At 46.3% G+C, this 21846-nt stretch overlaps 1 protein-coding gene across 2 annotated transcripts in view; it reads left to right on the plus strand.

Annotated features, from left to right (window-relative positions):
* The window catches only part of LOC118233780 (RNA-binding motif, single-stranded-interacting protein 3-like), a 161834-nt gene that overhangs the window by 81763 nt on the left and 58225 nt on the right, over positions 1 to 21846 (plus strand). For both annotated transcript variants that reach the window (XM_035429718.1, XM_035429717.1), the window contains exon 5: positions 21602 to 21759. In XM_035429718.1, the coding sequence (XP_035285609.1) occupies positions 21602 to 21759 (158 nt within the window). The remainder of the gene's footprint in view (positions 1 to 21601; positions 21760 to 21846) is intronic.

A 21846-nucleotide genomic window follows, 5' to 3' on the forward strand; every position in this document is an offset into this window, starting at 1 on the left:
TATGGCTATGTGCTTTATTGTAGTGCACATTATCTACATATTGCGCCATTTGATAGCTCCTCAATCTGTATTTATTGCATGTATGTGAGAAATCACTTTGTGTGTGTGTGTGTGTGTGTGTGTGCGTATGTGTGTAGGTGTGTATGTGTGTGAATGCCTGTGTGTGTGAATGTGTGTGTGTGCATATGTGTGTGGGTGTGTATGTGTGTGTGTGTGTGTGTGTGCGTGTGTGCTTGTGTGCGTGTGTGTGTGTGCGCATGTGCATGTGATTTGTTTGAGTCTCTGTGTGATTTTGTTTGCTGACTCTCGGGGAGTCTATTGCTATGTTTTGACCTTCAAACAAACTGCTGTGTTCTGCCAGCACACATACAAACGCAAGAACACCAATTAGTGTTCCTCTTAGCATTACGACAGGTTTTTCAAAAATTATAAAGGGCAGAGTGACATTTCAGTGGCAGAGTTGTTTAGGTCCTGCACAGAATCACTAGATGACAACAGTTCCAAATCCAAAGGGTTGTTTATGAGTCTTAAACAAGACACTGTACACAAAATGAATGCCAAAACAGCACGGCATTAGCCCATCCCTTTGATATACAGTCTGTAAGACTGTGAGCTTCTCTGTGTACAAACAAGGCTGCTCCGTTATCTCAGGGGCTGTGCATTTACCGTACCACTCCTCTTTCCATAGGTACACAAGTTATTTACATCAAATTATGGAACTACATTTGACATAGATAATTTATAAACTTTCTCAATTAAACAAAGTTCACCTGCCTGGTAAATTCCTTATCAACAACATGATTCAAAGCTGGTACAAAACAAAAGACAAGAAAAAGCAGTATAAGCAACAAAGAATTAAAACTTTATGGAATAACCCCAGAATATTCTAAATAATCCATTCCGCTGGTCTGGTCCTTGTGCTCAAGAAATGGCCAAATAAAAATTAGAATACGTAACGCATTTGTACCTTCAGTACAAATCAAAAACTTCATTAAATCTCCTCAATACAGTAATCTCAAACTCAATCTCAGGCTCAAAGATCTGAAAGATCTTGAAAGCTTATATTTGGAGGAATGATAACAATCCCCCAATATGTTCCCCAATCTCATGAAGCGCATTAGAAGATGACTCGGTAGCGATATCTCTGTGAAGGGAGGCAGCACAAAGCCCTGAAGGCAGGGGTGTGAATAACTGTGACCCGCATGCTCCGGCTCTGGTTGTAGCGGTAGCGCACGCACAGGTAACATGCCCTGACCTCGCCGCACCGAGCCCAGAAGGCCGCGCTGCCCCATCGATCCAGGTCCATTTATGCGCCGATCGATGGAGCCGATCGACCTTGCTGGCTCAGCTCGGCTCCACCGCGGCTGACCGCCGCCCGCCGGGACTCGCAAAACCCCGCCTCTCTGAAACCTGGCAAGCCCCGCCTCCCTCGCGCTCGGAGGGAGGTTAACCTGCGCCGCGCTCCCTGATGCTGCTCCACGCACAGGCCACGCCGCGGGCTCCGCAGGACCACCGCACACCGGGCCCACCCTTTGACCTCCACTGAGAATGCCGCTGTCTGGATCTTAGTACGGAGATGACCTGGCACAGGCATCCCTTTAGCGCAGTGCGCATGCTAGCACTCTGTCTGAAACTCTGCCATCTGCTCTGAGTAAATATCTCTATGTACAATTTAGTCAACTGCGCTATGTAATATTAGTGGCAGCAGGTGATGTGAAACTCATTTACAGATTTACACACACACATATATAATATACTGGTGCTTTTTTTTCTGTACCACTGGTGCACAGGCAAGGGATGACAAACAGCCATTTAAAATGATTCAGCCAATGGAATTCATTATGGGATCTTCCATAGTACATAAACCTGAGAGATGACATGGAAGCAAATGCCTTCAGCTGCACCTTTTCTGCACACATCCACCATACTGTGTATGATTTTAACAGTTCAGCCTCCTGATGTGAAGTGTCCTATATAAAAATGGAACTGAGTTTGACTGGCTGGATTATATAAGGTTGGTTTAACATATTCAATGCCTCTGTCATAAAGAGTAATTGTTGCTTTTCAGTTTTTCTCGGCGTACTGGGCTGTCAGTTTGTGTTAGGTGTTTTATGATCTGGGTTGATTATTTTAAAGATCTTGTCTGTTCTGTGAGTGTGGCTCAGTCCCTAGTGAGTTTAGTTTATTTGGTTAGTCAAATTTGCTGGCTAAACCAATCTATTTGTGTACTATGGTTGAAAATGTTCCATTTTGACCTCATTTCTGGTGTCCCTAAAAAAAATTATCGATAGAATACAAGATACTCTGTGTAGTTAGCCTGCCTCCACCACCCCACTAGCTGCACTGGCTGAAAATGGCAGAAGCAAAACAGGTCCTCACTCTAGTAGCACCTCCTAGTTTCCTCGAACAATCCGTCCTGTCCCCTGAGGGGTGATGAAACACAAGCTCCAGGTGTCTTTGATAATGATGAAGAAGTCTGCCCATGATGCCAGCGCACCTCCCCGCCCAAACATCACCCACACAGGACACTCCTGGGCCCTTCTCTCGTCCTCACGGCTACCTGCAGGGTGTTGTTTACAGCGAGAGTGAGTGAGTGGGAATGAAATGCAGAGCATCGACAGCGTTCACGGAGAATGGAAGTGTTGTATGGGACAAGAGGGCATGTGGCTGGTGCACAGTAACTCCTCCCTCAGAGTATATAGAGTATATCTGATTTTATCAGATTATGCTCTGATTTTGAAATTTCGTATCTTCTTCATTTCTGGTTGGGTATGCTGCCTGAAGCTGACATTCTATTATAATATGTCATTGTGTGTGTTTTTTGCATGAAATACAAGTGCCGTCATTGTTTTTAATGAAGACCCAATCGCATCATTAGTAATGAAATGAATGAGAACATGAGGCATGGGGATAAATTCAACTAAATATCATTCTAAAATGTCACTAGCTAATCGTGTCATAACAAGGAAACATCCCCGGAACGCCCTCAGCAAATCTATTAGAAATACACCCTGTTGTAAAAAAAAAAACTCCCCTTCGTCTTAAAAAAGGAAGACATTTGATGAATAGAAAAGCTCGTTTCTCATGTTGATTCTCAGAAAAAGTTTCTTATCTGCCGAGGGCTTTAACGTCACTGCCTCGCAGAGTCTAACTGATGATATCAAAGTGACGATATCAAAGTGACGATATCAAACCGACGACGTGATCGGAATGGCGTGATGTAAATAACGTGCCTGTGTCTTTATCTCAGAGTGACTTGTACAAACACGAGCACCCCTCTCATGTTACAGCAAAACAGCGGACATTTTTTATACTCTATCCAAGCTTCATGTTGCACCTCAGACCACCGTGTTTACAATTCCCAATACTGAACAGAAAGATTCACAATCTCCCTCTAACATCGCACTCGCATTCAGAGTAAGTGTGGAACATGTGTAACAGTACCCGTGGACGCATTGTTTTTGAGAGCTTATGTTCACTAATGTCCCCAGTTTTTTATTTATTTATTTATTTTTCCAGTGTAGACTCTGAGAACAAATGGCAGCTTTGATATTGAAAACAGCCTGGGCATGAAAGGAGAGGGGTTATGGGAATGTAAATGGGAGCCTTTTAAGTGATAAAATCGCCCCGTTAACAAATACCCAAATTACAGGCCTTTCTTTAGAGTCTCCCTTTCTCTTCATCCCTAAAGATTTTTTTTCCCTTTAATTAAAATAGACTTGACGCATTTAGTAATGAGTTACGTTATGTTAATCAATTAACAGGTTGGCTACTGAGAACACTACCCACACAGACACCGTGGCCATGTTAGAGGAAGCTGCTAGGATACCATTGACATTTTACTCACCCTCTAAAATGGAAAACCGAATGCCAGCCTCTCAGAAGTGAGATAGTTACTCTTTGTCATGCTCTCTCTCTCACTTTCTCTCTCTCTCTATCTGTTTCTCTGTCTCTCTCTCACTTCTATTTTCTCCTGCATGATCTAATATATACTGTACTTGTTTAAAATAAAATGTATAATACATTCAAAAGAGAAATACGCACATTGGTGTTGAGCTACTGCACCTTACATGTGTATTAGCAACTGGCAAAATCTGGTTTTCTTCAGGACTGTTAAAATGTGAAATCAACACGCAGGTGCTTGTGTACATGCTTGTAGAAATTTTAAACATGTATGTGTGTATGTCCAGGTATGTGAAAATCATTGTACGTGCATTTTGCGTTCATGGATAAATTTGGATAAGCATATAAAATAGCGATTGTGTGTGCGATCAGGTTTCTACATTAAATATAAGTAAACTAATTGGTTAATCTCTGGTTTTAGTGTCAAACTGAAACATCTAACATATCTGTGCTCCCAGTCTATGAGAAATCACATTCTGGGTTACTGGTGGTGACACTAGAGCTCTCAGTAGAAGCCTACGAGCTGTGCTGTAAAAGTGGGAGCTTTTAGCAAACTGCAGCTGCAGACAATACATATTTCATTTTCAACTTTTGAACCCAGATTTGAAGATGTAATCTAGCGCGCAGGCTTTGATATAACACCACACGGGCTTCTAAATGATCCTATTATGTATTTTCTTTCTTATCAGACAACATTATCTGGGACAGCTTGCGACTTGTACCTCACATGTTTGCCTTTTGTTCCCAGTTATAACGCTGAGTGTGTTTTTGAGAGAACTTCAGCTTCCTTATCCAATAACATAGCATCAGTGCTCCGTTCAGTGTTTGAGCCTGAAACCTTCTGCATGTAAGTCTAGTCCTCAGTCACAGTACATTTACCATGCATGCTTATTGGCAAGTAAGTCAGGGTGATTGGTATGTCATACATTCTGCTCAGTTACTCTACTGGGTTCTCACTGGTAAATTTCATACGTTAAGCCTCTTAGTCAAAGTAGCGCTCCGCCGCTACTCCACACATGACAGCTAAACGTCGCTTCCCAGTAGAGTTGCATTCTGACGCTTTGCACTTTGGAGCACCATCTTTCCTCAGTTCTCCTATCCATGCACTTGTTCCATTAATGAATCCCTCAGGGGATCCTGAAAAAAAAGAGTGCTTCATAGTCACCATTACTGCAAGGAGAGCTTCAAAGTGCTTCCCAGGTCATTAGCATGACAGGGCTACAGGACGTACTCTCATTGTCTTAGACAGTGTACTCATTACTGCCCAGACAGCGTCTGTCGTTTCGCTACTGGAAAGTCTGAACCCGGGAGCCCATCAGAGACGAGGCTGCATATCACCATGGAGACGTGCAAAGTGGCTTGTCTTTATCTGAGGCATCAATTAGTATAGCGGTTACAGAACCCGAACTTCTAACCTACATAGTGCAGGTTCCATGCCTGGGCGCTGGACTGTTGTTATCTTGAAAAAATAGGAAAAATATCCAGCTATATATAAATAGATAACAAGCAACCAAAATAAATCAGGTTTGCAAGAGGTCATGGATGAGAGTGCCCGCCACACTGGGAAAAGAAGCAGATTTCTGCGGATGTTTTATTCCTTCGGCCTTGCGCACCCTGAGAGAGGGTGTTCATTCTCATCGCGGCGGAACCAATCAGTTCACCGAGCCGTGCGCCGCGTTCGGAGATCGGCGTGCGGTCTTAGCGTGTCCGCAGCGCCGCGGCTCAAGCGATGCAGTCACTCAGAACGTCATCTGCCCCCACGCCGCAGGGGAGGGTGGCGTAGCTTTCGGTAAGGCCCCCGTGTGATAATTATGGAGCTGGGTCTCTCTTTTAGCACTGCTTCTCTGTCCAGGGGTCACCGGGTCACTGTTTCCGCTCATCGGCTGTCATGGACGTGGTATTTTAGAAATCTGTGCCAGTATCTCTGTATTGAGATAGGAGGCAGTAGGCATCTGTCACATTACGGCACAACCCATACCCATACAGTACCAACACTCTGCTTTATTATATACCATGTGTGTTCTACATGGATAATCTTTATGAAAAATGAATGGTGTGTTTGGGATGGATGGATGCGTGGATGTTTTGTGTTGTATTTCTGGTGTATATTTGCATATATTAACTCAGACATCCAGAATATACTCTTCTCATCTTCCAGCTTCCACAGAAACGCACATCTACCCATTTCTAGAGTAAATGTGTTTCTGAGACTGTGAGAAATCATTCCTTGAATAACTGATATGTGGCGATACGCATCGTGATATCTGCACTGGCATGGCGTGCATTCTTTCCAAGCGATCTTGCGCACGACGTGCCGACAGTTGTTCCGGTGAAGCCTCGGCCGACAGCGGTGAAACAACCGCGCAGGAGAAAGAAAGAAAACCACGACTGGCCGTACATCACACGCTGACAAATCTGCAGCGGAGCACAGTGTCAAAGAGCGGTTTCAGAATTCAGCAGGTGACTGCATTATGCATGAGCCAGCGGAAAGGTCAGGTGATTTCACCGCAGTGTTTGCATGGTGATAGAAGGAGCCTCTGAAGCGCGGGAGGCGTTCCGCTGGAGCTCGCGGCTCGCGCAGGTATCCGGGCGAAGAGAGAGGTGGACAAATCGCAATTAAAGCCTGGGCCTGGCAACGGAGCGGAGCGGAACGCCCTGGCATCCTGCCAACACGCGGCCGCAGCGTGCTGACTGACCCCCAGTGTGCTGACCCCCAGCCTGCTGACCCCCCCCCCCCCAGCGTGCTGACCCCCAGTGTGCTGCCCCCCTCAGCGTACTGACCCCCCCCCCAGCGTGCTGACCCCCCCCCAGCGTACTGACCCCCAGTGTGCTGACCCCCAGCGTACTGACCCCCAGCGTACTGACCCCCAGCGTACTGACCCCCAGTGTGCTGACCCCCCCCAGCGTGCTGACCCCCCCCCCCCCCCCAGTGTACTGACCCCCAGCGTGCTGACCCCCCCCCCCCAGCGTGCTGACCCCCAGTGTGCTGACTGCGCACACCCCCTCTCCGAACGCAGCAGGAAGCGCAGGTCATTAAGATCGGGCTGCGGGACTACTTTAGCGCCGCACCCTGGGAGAGGAAAAAAGTGTGAAATTCCCTTCTCCCTCACCCCCCTCCCCCGCCCAGTATTAACCCTGAGGCTCCTTGTGTCCTCAACCACAGAACCTGTCGTATTCTAACATGCAGAGAGTCTGAAATGCGTTTCATCCGGAACGCTGTTCCTCCAGTTGCTTTGGCAAGAGAAGCACAGTGAGTTATGCGTGTGGCCATTCATGTGTGCTGGAGATGAGCAACTCCAGTCCTCATGAACCAGTGTCCTATAGGTTTCAGTTACCTCCACATCAGTATCTCATCCACACCTGGACCAGCACATGCAAATAATGCACCCTGTGAAAATGATGGCTTCAGTTAAGTGCAATTAAGCAAATAATTGCTGAGGCCACTTAACTGAGTGAAGAATAGCAGAAACGGCATCTCTTCCAGAAACGCAGCTTGTCATCCACAATGTGTATTATAGTATAGTATTTCCGTTTTGCTTGTGTGTATGTTTGTGTGTGTGTGTGTTTGGACATGTGTGTGCACCTGTGTGTGTGTGTGTGTGTGTGTGTGTGTCTTTGTGTGTGTTACTGAGGCAAGACTGTGTCCAGTGAAACCAAGCAATTTGTGAGAGATGATAATGTTGAAGTCCAGCTGTCGGAAGCGTGTAAATTTCACAGCATGGAAGGTGTGTGGATCCTATGCCTGTAGGATGAGGCATGTCTGGGAGCCAGTGGGAGATCGGGGAGGTGATGGTGTCATCGACCTGAGATCTTTTCGGAAGGCAGTGCCTCCATGCATCCAATTAGCAAATACCCCTGCTGGACCCGACCTTGAGAGAGGGAGAGAGAGAGACGGAGAGAGAGAGAGAGCTTCCTGTTTTTAAAAATAAACATTTTCCCAAAGAATTAAAGTTCTGAAAGTATGATTAATACCAGCAAGCAAGCGAAAATATGCCGGTGGAATTTAATGAGCCTGTGTCAGCTGGGGATCAGGCCTCGGCAGCACTAATTGCATTCTGTAAGGAGGAGAGAGGATGTATTATTGCAAGAACACCACAAAGACATTCATGCAGTAGGGAAACAGTGCAACACATATACAAATATTCAGAGGTTTTAAAGATATAGTGGGCACGGTAATGGATAGTAATTGCTTTATATTTTTCTTTTTTTTTCTTTTTTGTATTTTTTCTCAGATTTCGGAATGGGTTTCAGTAAGTGTTCTCTATGGCAGCTTCGTAGACATGCTGTTTAGAAAACAAGTTAAAAAAAAAACGTAATAATATTTTGAGAGGACTTTGGTGAGGAAAAACACTCAATGCATCTACAGTACCTCCTAACAGTAAGACAGTGTACCCTGTCAGTAATGACAAGGAAACTGACTTGATTTTATAGGGTTCTAACCTCTGTGGTTTCGTAACTCTGAGTACTGCTTCGAGCCTCCTCGTGTCACACTTTAATAAAGAACTCCTGTCAGAGTTTGAAAGGTGGAAACAATTTGATGGTGTAGATGCATAAACAAAAGACAATCAGACTGACTTTCAAGTGGAACTTTCATCTTACCCCAGGCATCACTTCCAGAGCCAGCCCTGACTTTCAGACAATTAAAATTCAAGGGATAGTCTGGCTTGACATCTCGTATTGTTTATCTGCTGTTCTTCCTTTGCACACGATTGTTAATCATGGCCATTTTGGATTGATGCAGGGAACATGATTGTTCATGTCTCAATTTGGTGGACGGTGACTATTCCCCTACGTCTGCACTGGAAGAAAATATGATACATGTGTCTGAAATATCACATGGTCATTGGCTAAAATCCTATTGCTCTACTAAGCAAATTGTGTGCTCGTATATAGATATGTAGGCAAGAGCACGGTCAAAACTAACAGGGGGCAAAATGTAACAAAGACTTTTTAGGTGGATGCATCAAGCTTGAGTGAGTAATTTAAGGTTGAACACGTAGAAACACCCTCTCTATGTCTCCAACGCACGGCGGCAGATTTCAATAAATATTTCAGGAGATATTGCCAAAAGTCTGTTTTGTAAAGTGTTTTTTGACCACTGCATTGTGTGTGTATGTCAAGGAATCCAAATTTATGTAACCATAAACAGTATTTTTGTGACTAACACGTTGCATAGTTTTGATACAGTGTGCTAGCTTGCTGGGATTGCTAGCCAGGCAAAAGTGGAGACACCCCCCTTGCGGGGTTAAATCTAAAGGATTGTTTCGTTTATACCACAACTGACCGAAAGAACTAGAGTATGCAACCTGGGGAAACTGTGGCTGGCTGGCACTGGGGTTGGTTGGCACTGATATTTTCTGGAACCCTATTTCACTGAATATTCATATTCCTGGTCCCAGACATTTCATTGCAGTGTGTAACCATAGCCAAGAGATGTAGGTTGTTTGTATTTTTTTTTTAATTAATCTATCTCCAGTAATATTTTCAGAATTGAGCCAAATACGAAAACTGTTAATTATTTCCCCGCTGTCCCCTATAATATGATACAAAATCATATTTTTTCTGTATCAGATTGGATCTTTTCAGTATAGCAAAATTGGATTTTATATAAACCGCTTTGATTCATGACACATGCTAAAAAGACCACAAACTATATAGTGTTCCAGAATGAAATAATCAGCTTGACATCGTCATTGATTTCTTGACATTGTAAATCACAAAACGGGAGTAGAAACCAATGTGCCTGGAAAATTCACTGCAACTCACGCTGTGACAAACTTTTTATTACATAATACCTTTGAAAATTAACACTGAGCTTGAGACCTATTTTAGTAGATGTACTTAACATTATAATAACAAATATTAGTAGTACTACTACTCGTAGTAGTAATGAAAATAATAATAATAATATCTAAGATTAAATTTAATTAAATCATGGGAAGCAGCATTATTTACTATGCCTGTATATGTACTATAGTGTACTATACTGTCACAGCCTGAAAAGCGACTAATTTCTTCAAAATGTATATATCTCAGCACCATCCAACAAAACCTGCACATTCTTTTCTCCACTGTGTGCAGTGAAGCATGTGCAAAAGAAATGCGTGACTGCCCTTCTTTCTGTCTATGATTCTCTCTCTCTCTCTCTCTCTCTCTCTCTCTCTCTCATTCTCTCCCTCTCTCTCTCTGTCTCTCTCTCTCTCTCTCTCTCGCCCCCCCATCTGTCTCTGTCTCTCTCGTCTGTCTTCATGTTCTCCTCTTCCAGCTGATCCAGTTCGGAAAAGCCCACAGCCCCGTCTGCATTCCTTCCCAATTAACTTGGCATCGTATGATTCCAATCACTCTAATTTTAGCAGCAGGGGACTGGGAATGTGGCCCAGCCTGTGTGCCGAGGCTGACGGGATCAACGGCAAACTGTGCAGTCATGTGACCTGGGTTTCCACAGTCCAGCAACGGGCATCAAAACATCAACATGAAAGAAAGAGCAATGGCAGCCATAGCCAAAACACTGCAATAGCCACAAGATCATACTACAGTAAGCGCTGAAATACTACAGCAATCACAATAACACTCAGAGGTATGACAAAGGCGAAAGAAACCGCAGCCACAGCATCCAGACTGACCACAATAACAATTTCCAGGTCGACTGATACAAGACTAAAAGAAACAACCTACACCTCCATGACAACAATAACAACATACACAATGACATGTTCAAAAGCTACAGCCACAACTACAGAAACAGCAACTACGAAGCAACATCCATAACCATACCTTTGCTGCATTTTTTTGCAACAAATCCCTGTGGGATTCTGTGTTGTAGGATCTGGCCCAGGGAGAGATGCAGCATTGAGATAAATGAAGGTCAACATGCCTACACTGGCACACCATTTGTGTCCTGCCTTTGCAGAAGGGCCTTTTTTATCCACGTGTCTCCCAACCCAAAGCAGCACACGACCAAAACATAAAAGAACGCAGACAAAGCCTTATTTGTGGACCCCTGTGTTGTGTCATGTAACTGTAGCCCGCAGCGCCCGACAGCTTTCTGCCAGACCACACGTCATCGCCCCTCCGGCTTGTTGCTGGTGGAGCGCAGCCAGGAACAAGCTGCACTGCCTGGCGAAGGCCTGCCAGAGCTCACCCGCCTCCCCCGCTGCGTCCCCCAGGTCCTAGAGAGGTCCCGTCGGGCTCCCGGAGAGCCAGAAGTTCAGGCTTCTGCACTTGTGGGAAGGATCGTTGAAACCTGCCACAGCTTAAAACGCAACGTACCGAGCGCGCGCGGTCCACAGCTAATTGAAATATCACGCTCTGCGCTTAAGTAAATAGAAGAAAACGTGATTGACAGCGTAATGAAGCGCGGAGCACTGCTGGAGCTGGTCTTTACCAGCCGGGCTGTGCTGCGTGTTATCACATCAGCTCCTGGCGTCCCTTTGCCGGAACGAAAGGACGGAACACAGGCCCCCTTCAAGAAGCCACTCCAGACGGGCGGGCGAGCTAATGATCTGTGTTCACTTAAAAGACGCTCTCGTCTCCGCGCTGCAGTTTGTGTCCACACTTATTAATTAGTCAGTCTCGTTTCTCGGCAAAGCCGCATTCATCAGACAAACCCTACACTTCAAATTCTGCGCTGTTCACAAGATTAGAATTAGAAGAGCCTTTTTTGCCTTCGAGTGTACGAATATCAGAAGACAAATACAGCCACAAGATTGCGGTAGGAGTGAAGTAGTGTTGAGTCATAAAATTCCAGCTTTATAAAAGTTTTAAGAAACGTACTATTCCCTGTATAATAATAAGAGACCGCGAAACACATATGTTACTGAGTCCAAGGTTCGCGGGCCCCTCTCTGTGAAGACCGATGATATCTTTTTGAATGTTTCTGTCTGTCTCTGGCTTCCAGCCTGGGTCATCTCTGTCATGTCTCCCCGATGCACAGAGGAAGGGCTCCAGACATTAACTGATGGAACCTCCTACGGAGGAGGCGGCTGTCTGTGCGCTCACCAGTCTGATCTGGATAACTGGAACCGCCACGGGCGGATTCTGCTCTTCTGAAATTCGTGGAAGTCTTTGTTGAGTCGATAGAACTGGAGAGAGAGAAGCCAGCTCAATAAATTCACCTACACAATGTAAGCGTTCGATCCAGCTATGATCAAGTTTGCGATGCTTTGAGAGCAGGCCATTACTGGAAAAGGTGCAGCCAATCATATTTTTCATGTTTTTTTGTTTTGTTTTGTTTTGGATGTCTTTGTGATGCAGTGCATATTGAATATCTGCTGTTTCAGTGAAATATGAACTTTTAATTGTGAATTCTTCTTGATCAGTTTGACTCATTTGCATCCTGATTCATAAGGGCTAATTTGCTAGCATGCTATCTGTCAGTCCCTCTGCTCCACTCTGTAAAGACAGGTTGTTAGAACAGCTCTGTCAGAGGCCGGTTTTCCAACCAAGTCTCGCCTTCACCTCCGCACAGCCGGAATCAAGACAAACTTTAGCTCTGTGGGATTGGACAGGCCGTCTGCTTCTTCGCTTCTCTCTCCCAACCCCCCCCCCCCCCCCCCCCCCCGCGTTCACATGCAAAATTGAAAATCTATTTCGATACTCTTTTCAATATTTCACCGTTCGGCGAGCGAGGCCGTCTCAGATGCTCGGGAGCGGGGTTCTCCGGCGCCTCCTCTCGATGCATCGCGCGAGCGCGTGCGCCGCCGCCGCCGCCGCGGCCATGGCTGCCCAGGCGGAGCCTGTTTCCAATCTGGGAGCCGGCGAGCGCGGCGAAGCCTCTGAATATCAAGCAGAGCGAGAACGCGGCGTAATTGCGCCCTGTTTTCCTTTGTATGTTCCTGAACAGCCTCCATCAATACCTAATGTGTTTTCCCCGGTTTAGAATTCACGGCGAAGCGATGGATCATAAATTCATTTGGCCGCCTGTAAACACGTTTGGAGAATGAACGGCGGGCCGCTGACGGATGGTTCGGGGAAGCCGCGGCTGACGTCTTTGTTCTTGATTGCGTCGGAGAGCGTGGCCGCGTCGGTCCTCCGAGCTCCATGTTGCCCGTGTGCTTTTTTTTCGGCCCGCGAACGACTTGCAGCTCGTGAACGCTTCGCCGCATCTGCTGCTAATTCCCTCAAATGCTCATGAGGAAAAGGATTGACAATGAACTGGACGTTGCAGGTGTGTGTTGGATTGTGTTCAGAGCTAAATGAAGCCAGCACACGTATCCTTTATCGCGCTGGAGCTCTGGGGGAAATTACTCACTTGGCTGATTTGATTTGTGACCACGTACGCTCTCTGACAAAATGGAGGCTGGAGGGTTTCTCCCTCTTCCTGACTAATCACAGCGCAGTTCTGGGTTCTCCTGGTGTGAGACCCCCTCACTCCCGATCCTGAATCAGCCGCACTCTGCAGTGCTTCATAAAGCACTCTCTGATCTCAGTGATCTTAACAGTAAATTGCAAGGATGCATAGTGGAGACTCTGCTCTTCTTAAAAAGCATATTCAACCTACAGTAGGGAGAAACTCATTTTATATTACAGGTGAGTGCTTAGACAGGCTGAAACTCCTACCCTCCCACTTGTTCTCACCATTACTCTGCTTTTAGGTTCAATGTCTTAGTGACATTTTCCTTGTTCAGAAACATGTTATTACCTTCTTAACACAGATAGGAAAATTGGACAGGAAAATTAACGTGCTACGTACTCCCCCTTTGTGCTTCGTGAGGAAGGAAAAGACCCTCTTTTGTGATTTCATGGTCCTTGGAGCCTGTCATCAATGTGTATACAGGGCTATTTCCACATTTCTCTGCTCTCTTCAATGGAGAAACCAGTCAGACAATGACTGGACACTGTATCCGCCACTTACAGAAAGAAGTTAAAGAGTGCAAAAGATTGCTCTGCTCAGTGTGTCCTCCCACCCTGTGTGTGTGTGTCTGTGTGTGCGCCTGTGTGTGTGCGTGTGTCTGTGTGTGTGTGTGTGTCTGTGTGTGTGTGTGTGTGTGTGTGTGTGTGTGTGAGGGGTTGTCTCAGCGTAGAATAGTGCCTTCAGTGGATTGTTCCTATCTGTGGGGGAAGCTTGAGTGTGCTGCTCTGAGAGAGTAGCCTGATTGAGTCAATACAGTGGTGGGCTGGCAGGACACGGGCTGCTAATCTTTATGGTGCGCAGAGCTGCGCAGGCCATTAGAGCTGCGCACGTAATTCCCTCGGAGGGTCGTAGCTTTTAGCAGAGAACAGGCGCTCTCCGAGGGCTCCGGGCCGAACCGTGGGCCGCACTGTGGGTTGCCCCAAGGACGCGGACCAGCAGCCTCCTTCTGCAGGGTTTCAGTCCAACTGCAGCCCCAGCATGTTTTAGGAAGACCAATCATGACCGTATGTAAAATCATATTTGTTGATAACCAGTAACCTCGCATTTTCATCATTGCAAATGCCAAAATCATCCAGTGAGGTTGCATATATGTTTGAGAAATTAAGTTATGCTGCTTGCAAAATATGGAGTCTGTGTCGTGGATTTCGTGAGATATATTTACATGTTTTTTCTCGGCTTGTGAAGGATTCTAGTCAGTGGAAAGGGTTAATAAATTGCCCTGTTATGAAGGACATGCAAGCAGAACCAGCATCTCTGTCTGTCACAGTTCTTGCCCATTTGATTTTTTTGAACTGATATTAGACACAATCCATGTGAGAAGCCATTTTTCAGTTGGCAGGTGCTCTTGGGCGTGCCTTTGAACATGCATAGCATTGTTGACAAATGCGTTTTCTGAAAAATTGCAAGGCTTTTTTTTCCACGCGAAATCGCCCTGGTGGAGAGGCTGTTTTTCCCCTCGCGTCTGGGCCGGAACGCCCCCGCTGTTCCGCCGATGTGCGAAACACATCGCTGCTCCGTGTCACGGACGCGATTAGAGTCAGACCTGATTATGGCCAGCGGACAGGTGAGGAGGTGCTACAGTGTGCGGCTCTGGTGAGCTTAGCGTCAGCGCTAATTTAAGAAGAGGCTAGCGTAGAGATATCTTAACCCCTCTCCAGTGCGGCCCCGTTCAGGCCTGGGAGAGGGAGCGTGGAAAGCAGCCCATGGTTTCTTCTTGCCAGCCATTAGCTCAGGGATGGCCCTGGTTGCACAGGCATACCGTGCTGAAACGTTAATGGTCTGTTATCCGTGGAGTAACCGCCGGCCCTCTGTGAAGAAAAAGGCTTCCCGCTGTTCATCTGCGGTTTGAAGGGCTGATTAAGACAGCTGCAACTGGCCAACCTCTCACCAATGAAATCTTAAAGGAAATTCTGCCCTGTAAGATTACAATATGAATTATTTCACACGGCTGAATATGATCTCAGAATCACAGCGGCAGCAGCATAATCCAAATAAATAATGCAATTAAAAAAGACTTTAAGAGCTTACATTTCATTTAAATGTCTTTGTAAATGATATAAATTTGTCGGAGCTGGTTCCACGTATATGTACTAATACGAAAACCACTGCTTATATTTGTCAGATTGCATAAGTCACGGCTGTGTTTCTGTGCTTAAAGGCAGGGTTAAATGGAAGCAATGATCTTCCAAGTTAATAATGTATTTTTGATATGAGCCTGGCATAAAATTTTAATTTCTTGAATATTAGCTGACTGAGGGAGAGATGGAATCAGATCAGAGGTGATGAAGAAGCGAGTGAAACACATATTGACCCATTTAAATTTGCATTAACCCGTCATCAAAATGCATGAGGGCTGAGAGTTATACTGCAAAGGTGTTTTACTTCTTTGAGAAAGGCCTAAGCTCTGCATGTGTGCTGTGTGTGTGTGTGCATTTATGTGTGCGCATGTGTGCTTGAGATTATATGCAAATTTCTGTATGTTTCATGTATGCATGTACACCAGCACACTATATTACAGTACACAGGTCATACTCTAGATAAGACAAACTGCTCATTGAGCAAAACATGTGCTTGTCTCTTTATTTACTTATGCTAATCTGCCATTAGCAGTCCCTCATCAACCTGATGCTGCTCATACCGGTAATGGCTGTTTTCTTTAATGAAACGTTAAGCAACAAAATCTTTCAAAATGATTTGTTTAGTACTGTCAGTGAAAATATACAGCCTAGCTGAGAATACCGTGATAAAGAGAAGTTATTCTGAATGCTGCACACACTTGTATTCATTTCCCGTGTATTCATTTTATTTTTGTACAAAATTATATTTTAAGAGATAAACTGCATTTCATCAAGTGGAAATTAGAATGAGCACTGTGCAGTACAGAATATGCATTGATGCTGTACCCTAGATTTTTATTGCGTTTGATTTCCATTACTTTCAAGTTCTTACAGGTGTCTGAAATGCACCCAACCAAAGCCAAAAATAGAGGCCATTGTTCTACCTGTTATGTCAAATTCCATTCACATGAAAAAAACAAAAAACATATCGGTTGATTCTATGATTCTATTAGAAATGTGCTAATTAAAAACCTTTTTCTTAAGACTATCCAGCATCCTCCCTTGCTGGACTGTCAGCACAGAATTGCACAGCCTGTACATTGACCTGTGTTGTGCACAGTGAGACCATGGCTTCCCAGAGACAGGGGTGCGTTTCCTGCGGGAAGGGCATGTCACACCGTCCACACTACTGCACTTCAGATGTGATTCCCTCTGGGCATAAATATGTCAGGGCCTACTGTGGCATAAATGTGTCAGGGCCTGCTGCATACCGCGGCAGCCAGGAGAACACATCTTCTATGGCTTTTTATATGTCAGGCTTCAGTGCCTCTTGTGTCCTGCCGCACGGGCTTTCAGCCCGAAAGCCCAGGGGAGCCCTGAGGCACACCAAACAATAACACCAAAGCACGAATCCATACAAGACAGGCAAAAAAAAAAAAAGATGAGTAGGAAATTCTGCAGAACCCTCGTGGAAGCAGAACTGAAGAAAGCATTTCCATCACCCCGTCCTGCTGATCTCGGGCGGGGCTGAGAGGGCTTTGGAGACCAGTGCTTTGCTAAAGGTTAGCATCATCAAACGGACCGCTCCCCACGTCTTCATTCTCAACTTGGACTCAGAGGCCTGCAGCAAGAGCCTGTCGCGTTTACGTGTGCCTTACGAAGGCCTGTTGAGGTGACGCTCGTTCACATAGTGCGATTTTCTCACAGCGAATAAACGGCATGACAGAAGAGGATGTCCACTGGTAATGATAATGGAGATTGTGCGTTCATTTCTGTGTGTATGTGCATGCGTGCCTGCACTCAGCGTTCTTGCGTGTATGTGTGCTTCTGTGCACTTATGCATGCGTGCCTGCGTGTGTGTGTGTGTGTGTGTGTGTGTGTGTATATGTGTGGTTCTGTGCACTTGTGCGTGCGTGCATGCGTGTGTGCGTGTATGTGTGCTTCTGTGCACTTGTGCGTGTGTGTGTGTGTATGGGTGTGTGTGTGTGTGCTTCTGTGCACTTGTGCGTGCGTGCGTGTGTGTGTGTGTGTGTGTGTTGAGAGAATTAATAGCAGACCTCAGCTATGTGTGTGAAGCCTTATTTCTGCCATGAACAGCACGTGCTTTCCCACTCCGGAGCCCCGCCAACAAAGCTGAGCCATTCCACCCAGCAGTCTCCCTCCCCGCCCAATTAATATTTCACTGGATAGGAAGGAAAGCTAAGCCAAATGCTGGATGCCTCTTCCAAACAAAAGTATGTTTGTTTTGCTGGTGACATTCAAAAATGATTAATTATAAATCACAATGCTTTGTACACTGCATGGAATATCCTGCGGAATATCCTATCTATGGTCACAACACATGTTCATCCATTGTCTGAAAAATAAAGAACATTAATTGCACCTTATAATCCTCTTTGTGTTAGGATAAGGAATTCCGTATTGGTAATGTTCCCGTTGCGTGAATGCAATTCAATGACGAACTGGCAGGCAGTGGCTTCCTAACCTGTAACAGTCACTAAAGTGGTAAAATTGATAGGCGATGTCTTGCTATCTTTCGGCAAGCCAGAATGGCGTGATCTATGAGCTTCTGTCTGCATATTCAGTCCAGAGTAAAATTATTTTCCTCTGTTTTTTCTTGCGCTGTATTGAGAATTATGGGTTGGATTTTCTGTGGCAGAATGGTTTTGTCCCGCAGCCAAATACAGGGCTCAATTGCGGGAGCTTCCTAGATCTCAGTCGGGAAGCCAAGTGATGGATCGATCCGCACACAGATTTGACGGATTGAGTCTAGAAGTACGACAGGCCGTGACGTTTATCTATCTTCACATTCTGGGTAACTTTTTATGCAGATTTCTTATTGGAAAGAGAGATGGAGAAACACGGAAGGCAAAATAAATTTTAGTCAGCAGTTTATGATGTTGTCATAGTCGTGTTCGCTTCAGTTCCATTTGGTCCTAATTTAGTTTCACTATTCAAATATTCAAATGCAGCTGAAGTCATCCTCAGGGCTCACCTGATACCGTCTGTGTTTTCAGCAGAAAGTCTGAATTGAAGTTTCAGGCCGCGGGGGGTGACATAGCAACGGCACGGCTGCGGATGTCACATGACTGGAGCGCGCTCGTCGTTGCCTCGGGCGGTCAGAGGCTCAGAGTGCAGAAAAGGTTATTAAAAACACAATGCAGTTAATCACCTCCCCGTCACGGCCGTCGCGCAGCGCCCCGTGTGGCGCGGGGGTGGAACTGCAGGGGGACGCGTCTGACTGATTGATCCCGCGCGGAGGTGCCGGGGAGGCCCATCGCCGGGGCGGGGGGCGCATCAAAGCGGGCCGCTGATTGACAGCGCTTTGTGCGTCGCTTTTGTTTTGTGCTTTTTTTGTGGGATTTTTTAAAATTCCCAGACTTTTGACATTTGAAACTGAGGCACTTTTGATGTTGAGCGAGGATACGCACGTCCCCCTTCTCGCGCTCCCTTTCTTGCTCTCTCGCTCCCTCTCTCCCTGTGTCGTTGGCGTTCGCCTCAGGGTCTGTGTCTGAGGGCGAGTGGGGCATTAACCAATGTGGTACTTGTCTTTGAGATTGTACATAGTACAATTATAACTGAAACTTAATGAGAAGCTAATGTATAAGAAGGTAATAGAAGCTAATATAGTGTAAGCTAATGGTATTGCATTCATTTGCAACCAAAGAATTGTGGAGGATGAGGATGTGGTAATGCTGGAGTCAGACACACCAGACTCCTCCACCCAGCCTGGAGTCCAGCCATGCACTTTTGACAGTCCTTTAGAGAAGGCTAGCAGTGCTGCTTTAATAACCCTTCAAGTCCTCTTTCTGAGCTGACTGGGCTGTAATATCACACTTTAATAGCAGCGGTAAGGCCCCCCCCCCCCCTCACCAGAGCAGACAGGGAAGTTAGGGAGGGCGGGGGGCTGTGAAATATAACTCTTGTAAAAGCCCATCTGTTTCTCTTTTATCATATCAATTAATAAGAGCACTGCACCCATGGGAGAGCACTGGACTTCCAACTGCCTACCTTTAGCACCACTGTATTAAAAAAGGGTATTGAGTGTCCCAATTCTGCTCTCTCTCTCTCTCTCTCTCTGTTTCACTCACTCTCTCTCTCCCTCTACCCACCTCTTTATTTATTGACATAGCTTGGGGGAGGCGAACAGAACAGACTTTAAATATGAAGCCACGGGCTCCGGCCATCAGCCTTTCAGAGGGTTGCCATCGCTCAGCGCGCGGGAGACAGGGGGGCCTTTCTCATCCTGGGAGGGAGAGAGGGGGGCCTTTCTCATCCTGGTGGGGAGACAGGGGGGCCTTTCTCATCCTGGGGGGGAGAGAGGGGGGCCTTTCTCATCCTGGGGGGGAGACAGGGGGGCCTTTCTCATCCTGGTGGGGAAGTGGAGGAATTATCATCATTAGGAGCTGGGCGGCCTGCGGGCTTTCCATTAACCTGGCTCCTCTGCGCGGGATCAGCCGCGGCTGCTCCTTAGCCCGCTCTCGCTTCTCAATTACCGTTTCATTTACGGCGAGCCGGGCCGGTATTAGGCAGAATTAAATCAGCGGCCAGGGCCCCCCCTCCCTCCCCCCCGCGCCGAGCCCTTCATTTCACACGGCCTCTCCAGCCTTCCTTCTCAAACTCGGGATCGTTTCGGCTTTCTGGCCAACAGCACAGGAACACATGCACACACACACACACACACACAGACACGCACACACACACACACACACATACACTCACACACACACACACACGCACACACGCAAAAGCATGTCCATGCATGTACACACGGAAACACACGGGCAAACAACCGCACAAAAATTGTTCATGCTCGTATGTACACACAATCATATTGATTTCATGTCGTCTACAGGTACTATACCTGATGAAAGAAGGTGTTGTGGTCACAGAGTCTATGCTTGCATGCATAGGTTCAGTCGCATGTCATGAGGTGTTATGCAGTACAGTCATGGAGTGCAGAGGAATCCCCTAATGGTGCCCTTCCCTCAGCGCCTCACAAGCACCCATTTTACAGATATGGGGAGCTTCCACATAATGCAAGGTTCAAATTCCAACATTTATGTGCCATGGTAACTTTCATGTCGCCGCCGCCTCTCTTCGTCTGATGGATATGGAGGTCCCGGCTAACTGAGTCAAGCCGCCATTAAAGGCCCGTCTGTGAGACTCTTGATTATGTATACGGATGCAGTCATCCCTGGGATATCTGCAGATCCACTCCAGGGGCACAGATCCGCGATAATGCTGATAAATGATGTTCCAGCGATTCAGCTCGGCGGATTCGCACCCGAAAGGCTCCAGGGTAGCTTCTGCGAGCCAATGGAAAGTTATTTGGTCCAGGAGAGCTAATTGGTTGGACATACATTACCAAGATTAGTAAGTAAGCAGTTGTCTGTATGTGCGCTCAGTACATCAAATTAACCAACTTTCAGATTTTAAAAAACGCCCACAGAACTTGCATCCGATCTTTTGACTACTGCTTTTGAGTCCATTTATATCAACGGCACTGCATTCCGTTTTTATCGCTGCATAAATGAATGAATTATCTGCTACCAGGCTGCCAGCTATGTTGTGAAATACACTGACTGTTATTTGTGCAGTGAAGGACATCCTACTTGTACCGCACGAAGGATTAAATATTTCAGTCTTTTCAGCCTAAATAATTATGAATGTGCTAGTTTTAATGAGTGTTGCTCTTGAGAAGCTGGAGATATATACGTACCTAGAATCCTGCCTAAATCATGGGTGTTTTATGCAGGACTGTTGTGTCAGAACAACTGATTAAGAGCCAATATTTCCCCTGTTTTACACAGTGAATTATTACATATAAACTGCCTATAGTGCAAGTGGTACATATGTCGTATGTATTTAAGTCCAGTTTCCTTGCCAATGTGCGGCTGACAGCTGACATATTTTGCTGAGATGTTAATGCCCGGGATTGCATATTCTGCTTGCACAAAATTGACAGGAACTGTCAGGCAGGATTTTGCTAATTTCTCCAGATGACGAAACCGGCCTGAAACAGAGTCCTTAAACACAGAGGATGTTATTGTCCTCAGGAACTCATTTTCAAAGTTTAGGCAGGCGGTGCGTTCGCTGTCATGCTCTCTCCGCTCTCCTGGGATTTCTGTGAGCTGCGTGAGAAGAAGGGGAAAAAAAGCAGCACTTGACTTGGGTCAGCAATGCACTCTGCTCTAATAGCCTGTATGAAGGCTGCGTCCTTGGGCGTAGACTGGCGCTGCAGCCTGTTCACTCAGCCAGACCAATCTCCTGCTTCTCTTCCCCACAGCAACAGGAGCAGGACCCCACCAACCTGTACATCTCCAACCTGCCGGTGTCCATGGACGAGCAGGAGCTGGAGACCATGCTCAAGCCCTTCGGCCACGTCATCTCCACGCGGATCCTGAGGGACGCCAACGGAGTCAGCCGAGGGGTGGGCTTTGCCAGGTGCGGTACACCCTCTCCCCTCCCCTTAGCTGAGTCTGCGCTTCAGTGGCTACCTCTCAATCTGCCCCAGAGGGTTGCTCTTGCATC

This window comes from Anguilla anguilla, chromosome 8, assembly GCF_013347855.1.
Source record: "Anguilla anguilla isolate fAngAng1 chromosome 8, fAngAng1.pri, whole genome shotgun sequence".
Lineage (NCBI taxonomy): Eukaryota > Metazoa > Chordata > Actinopteri > Anguilliformes > Anguillidae > Anguilla > Anguilla anguilla.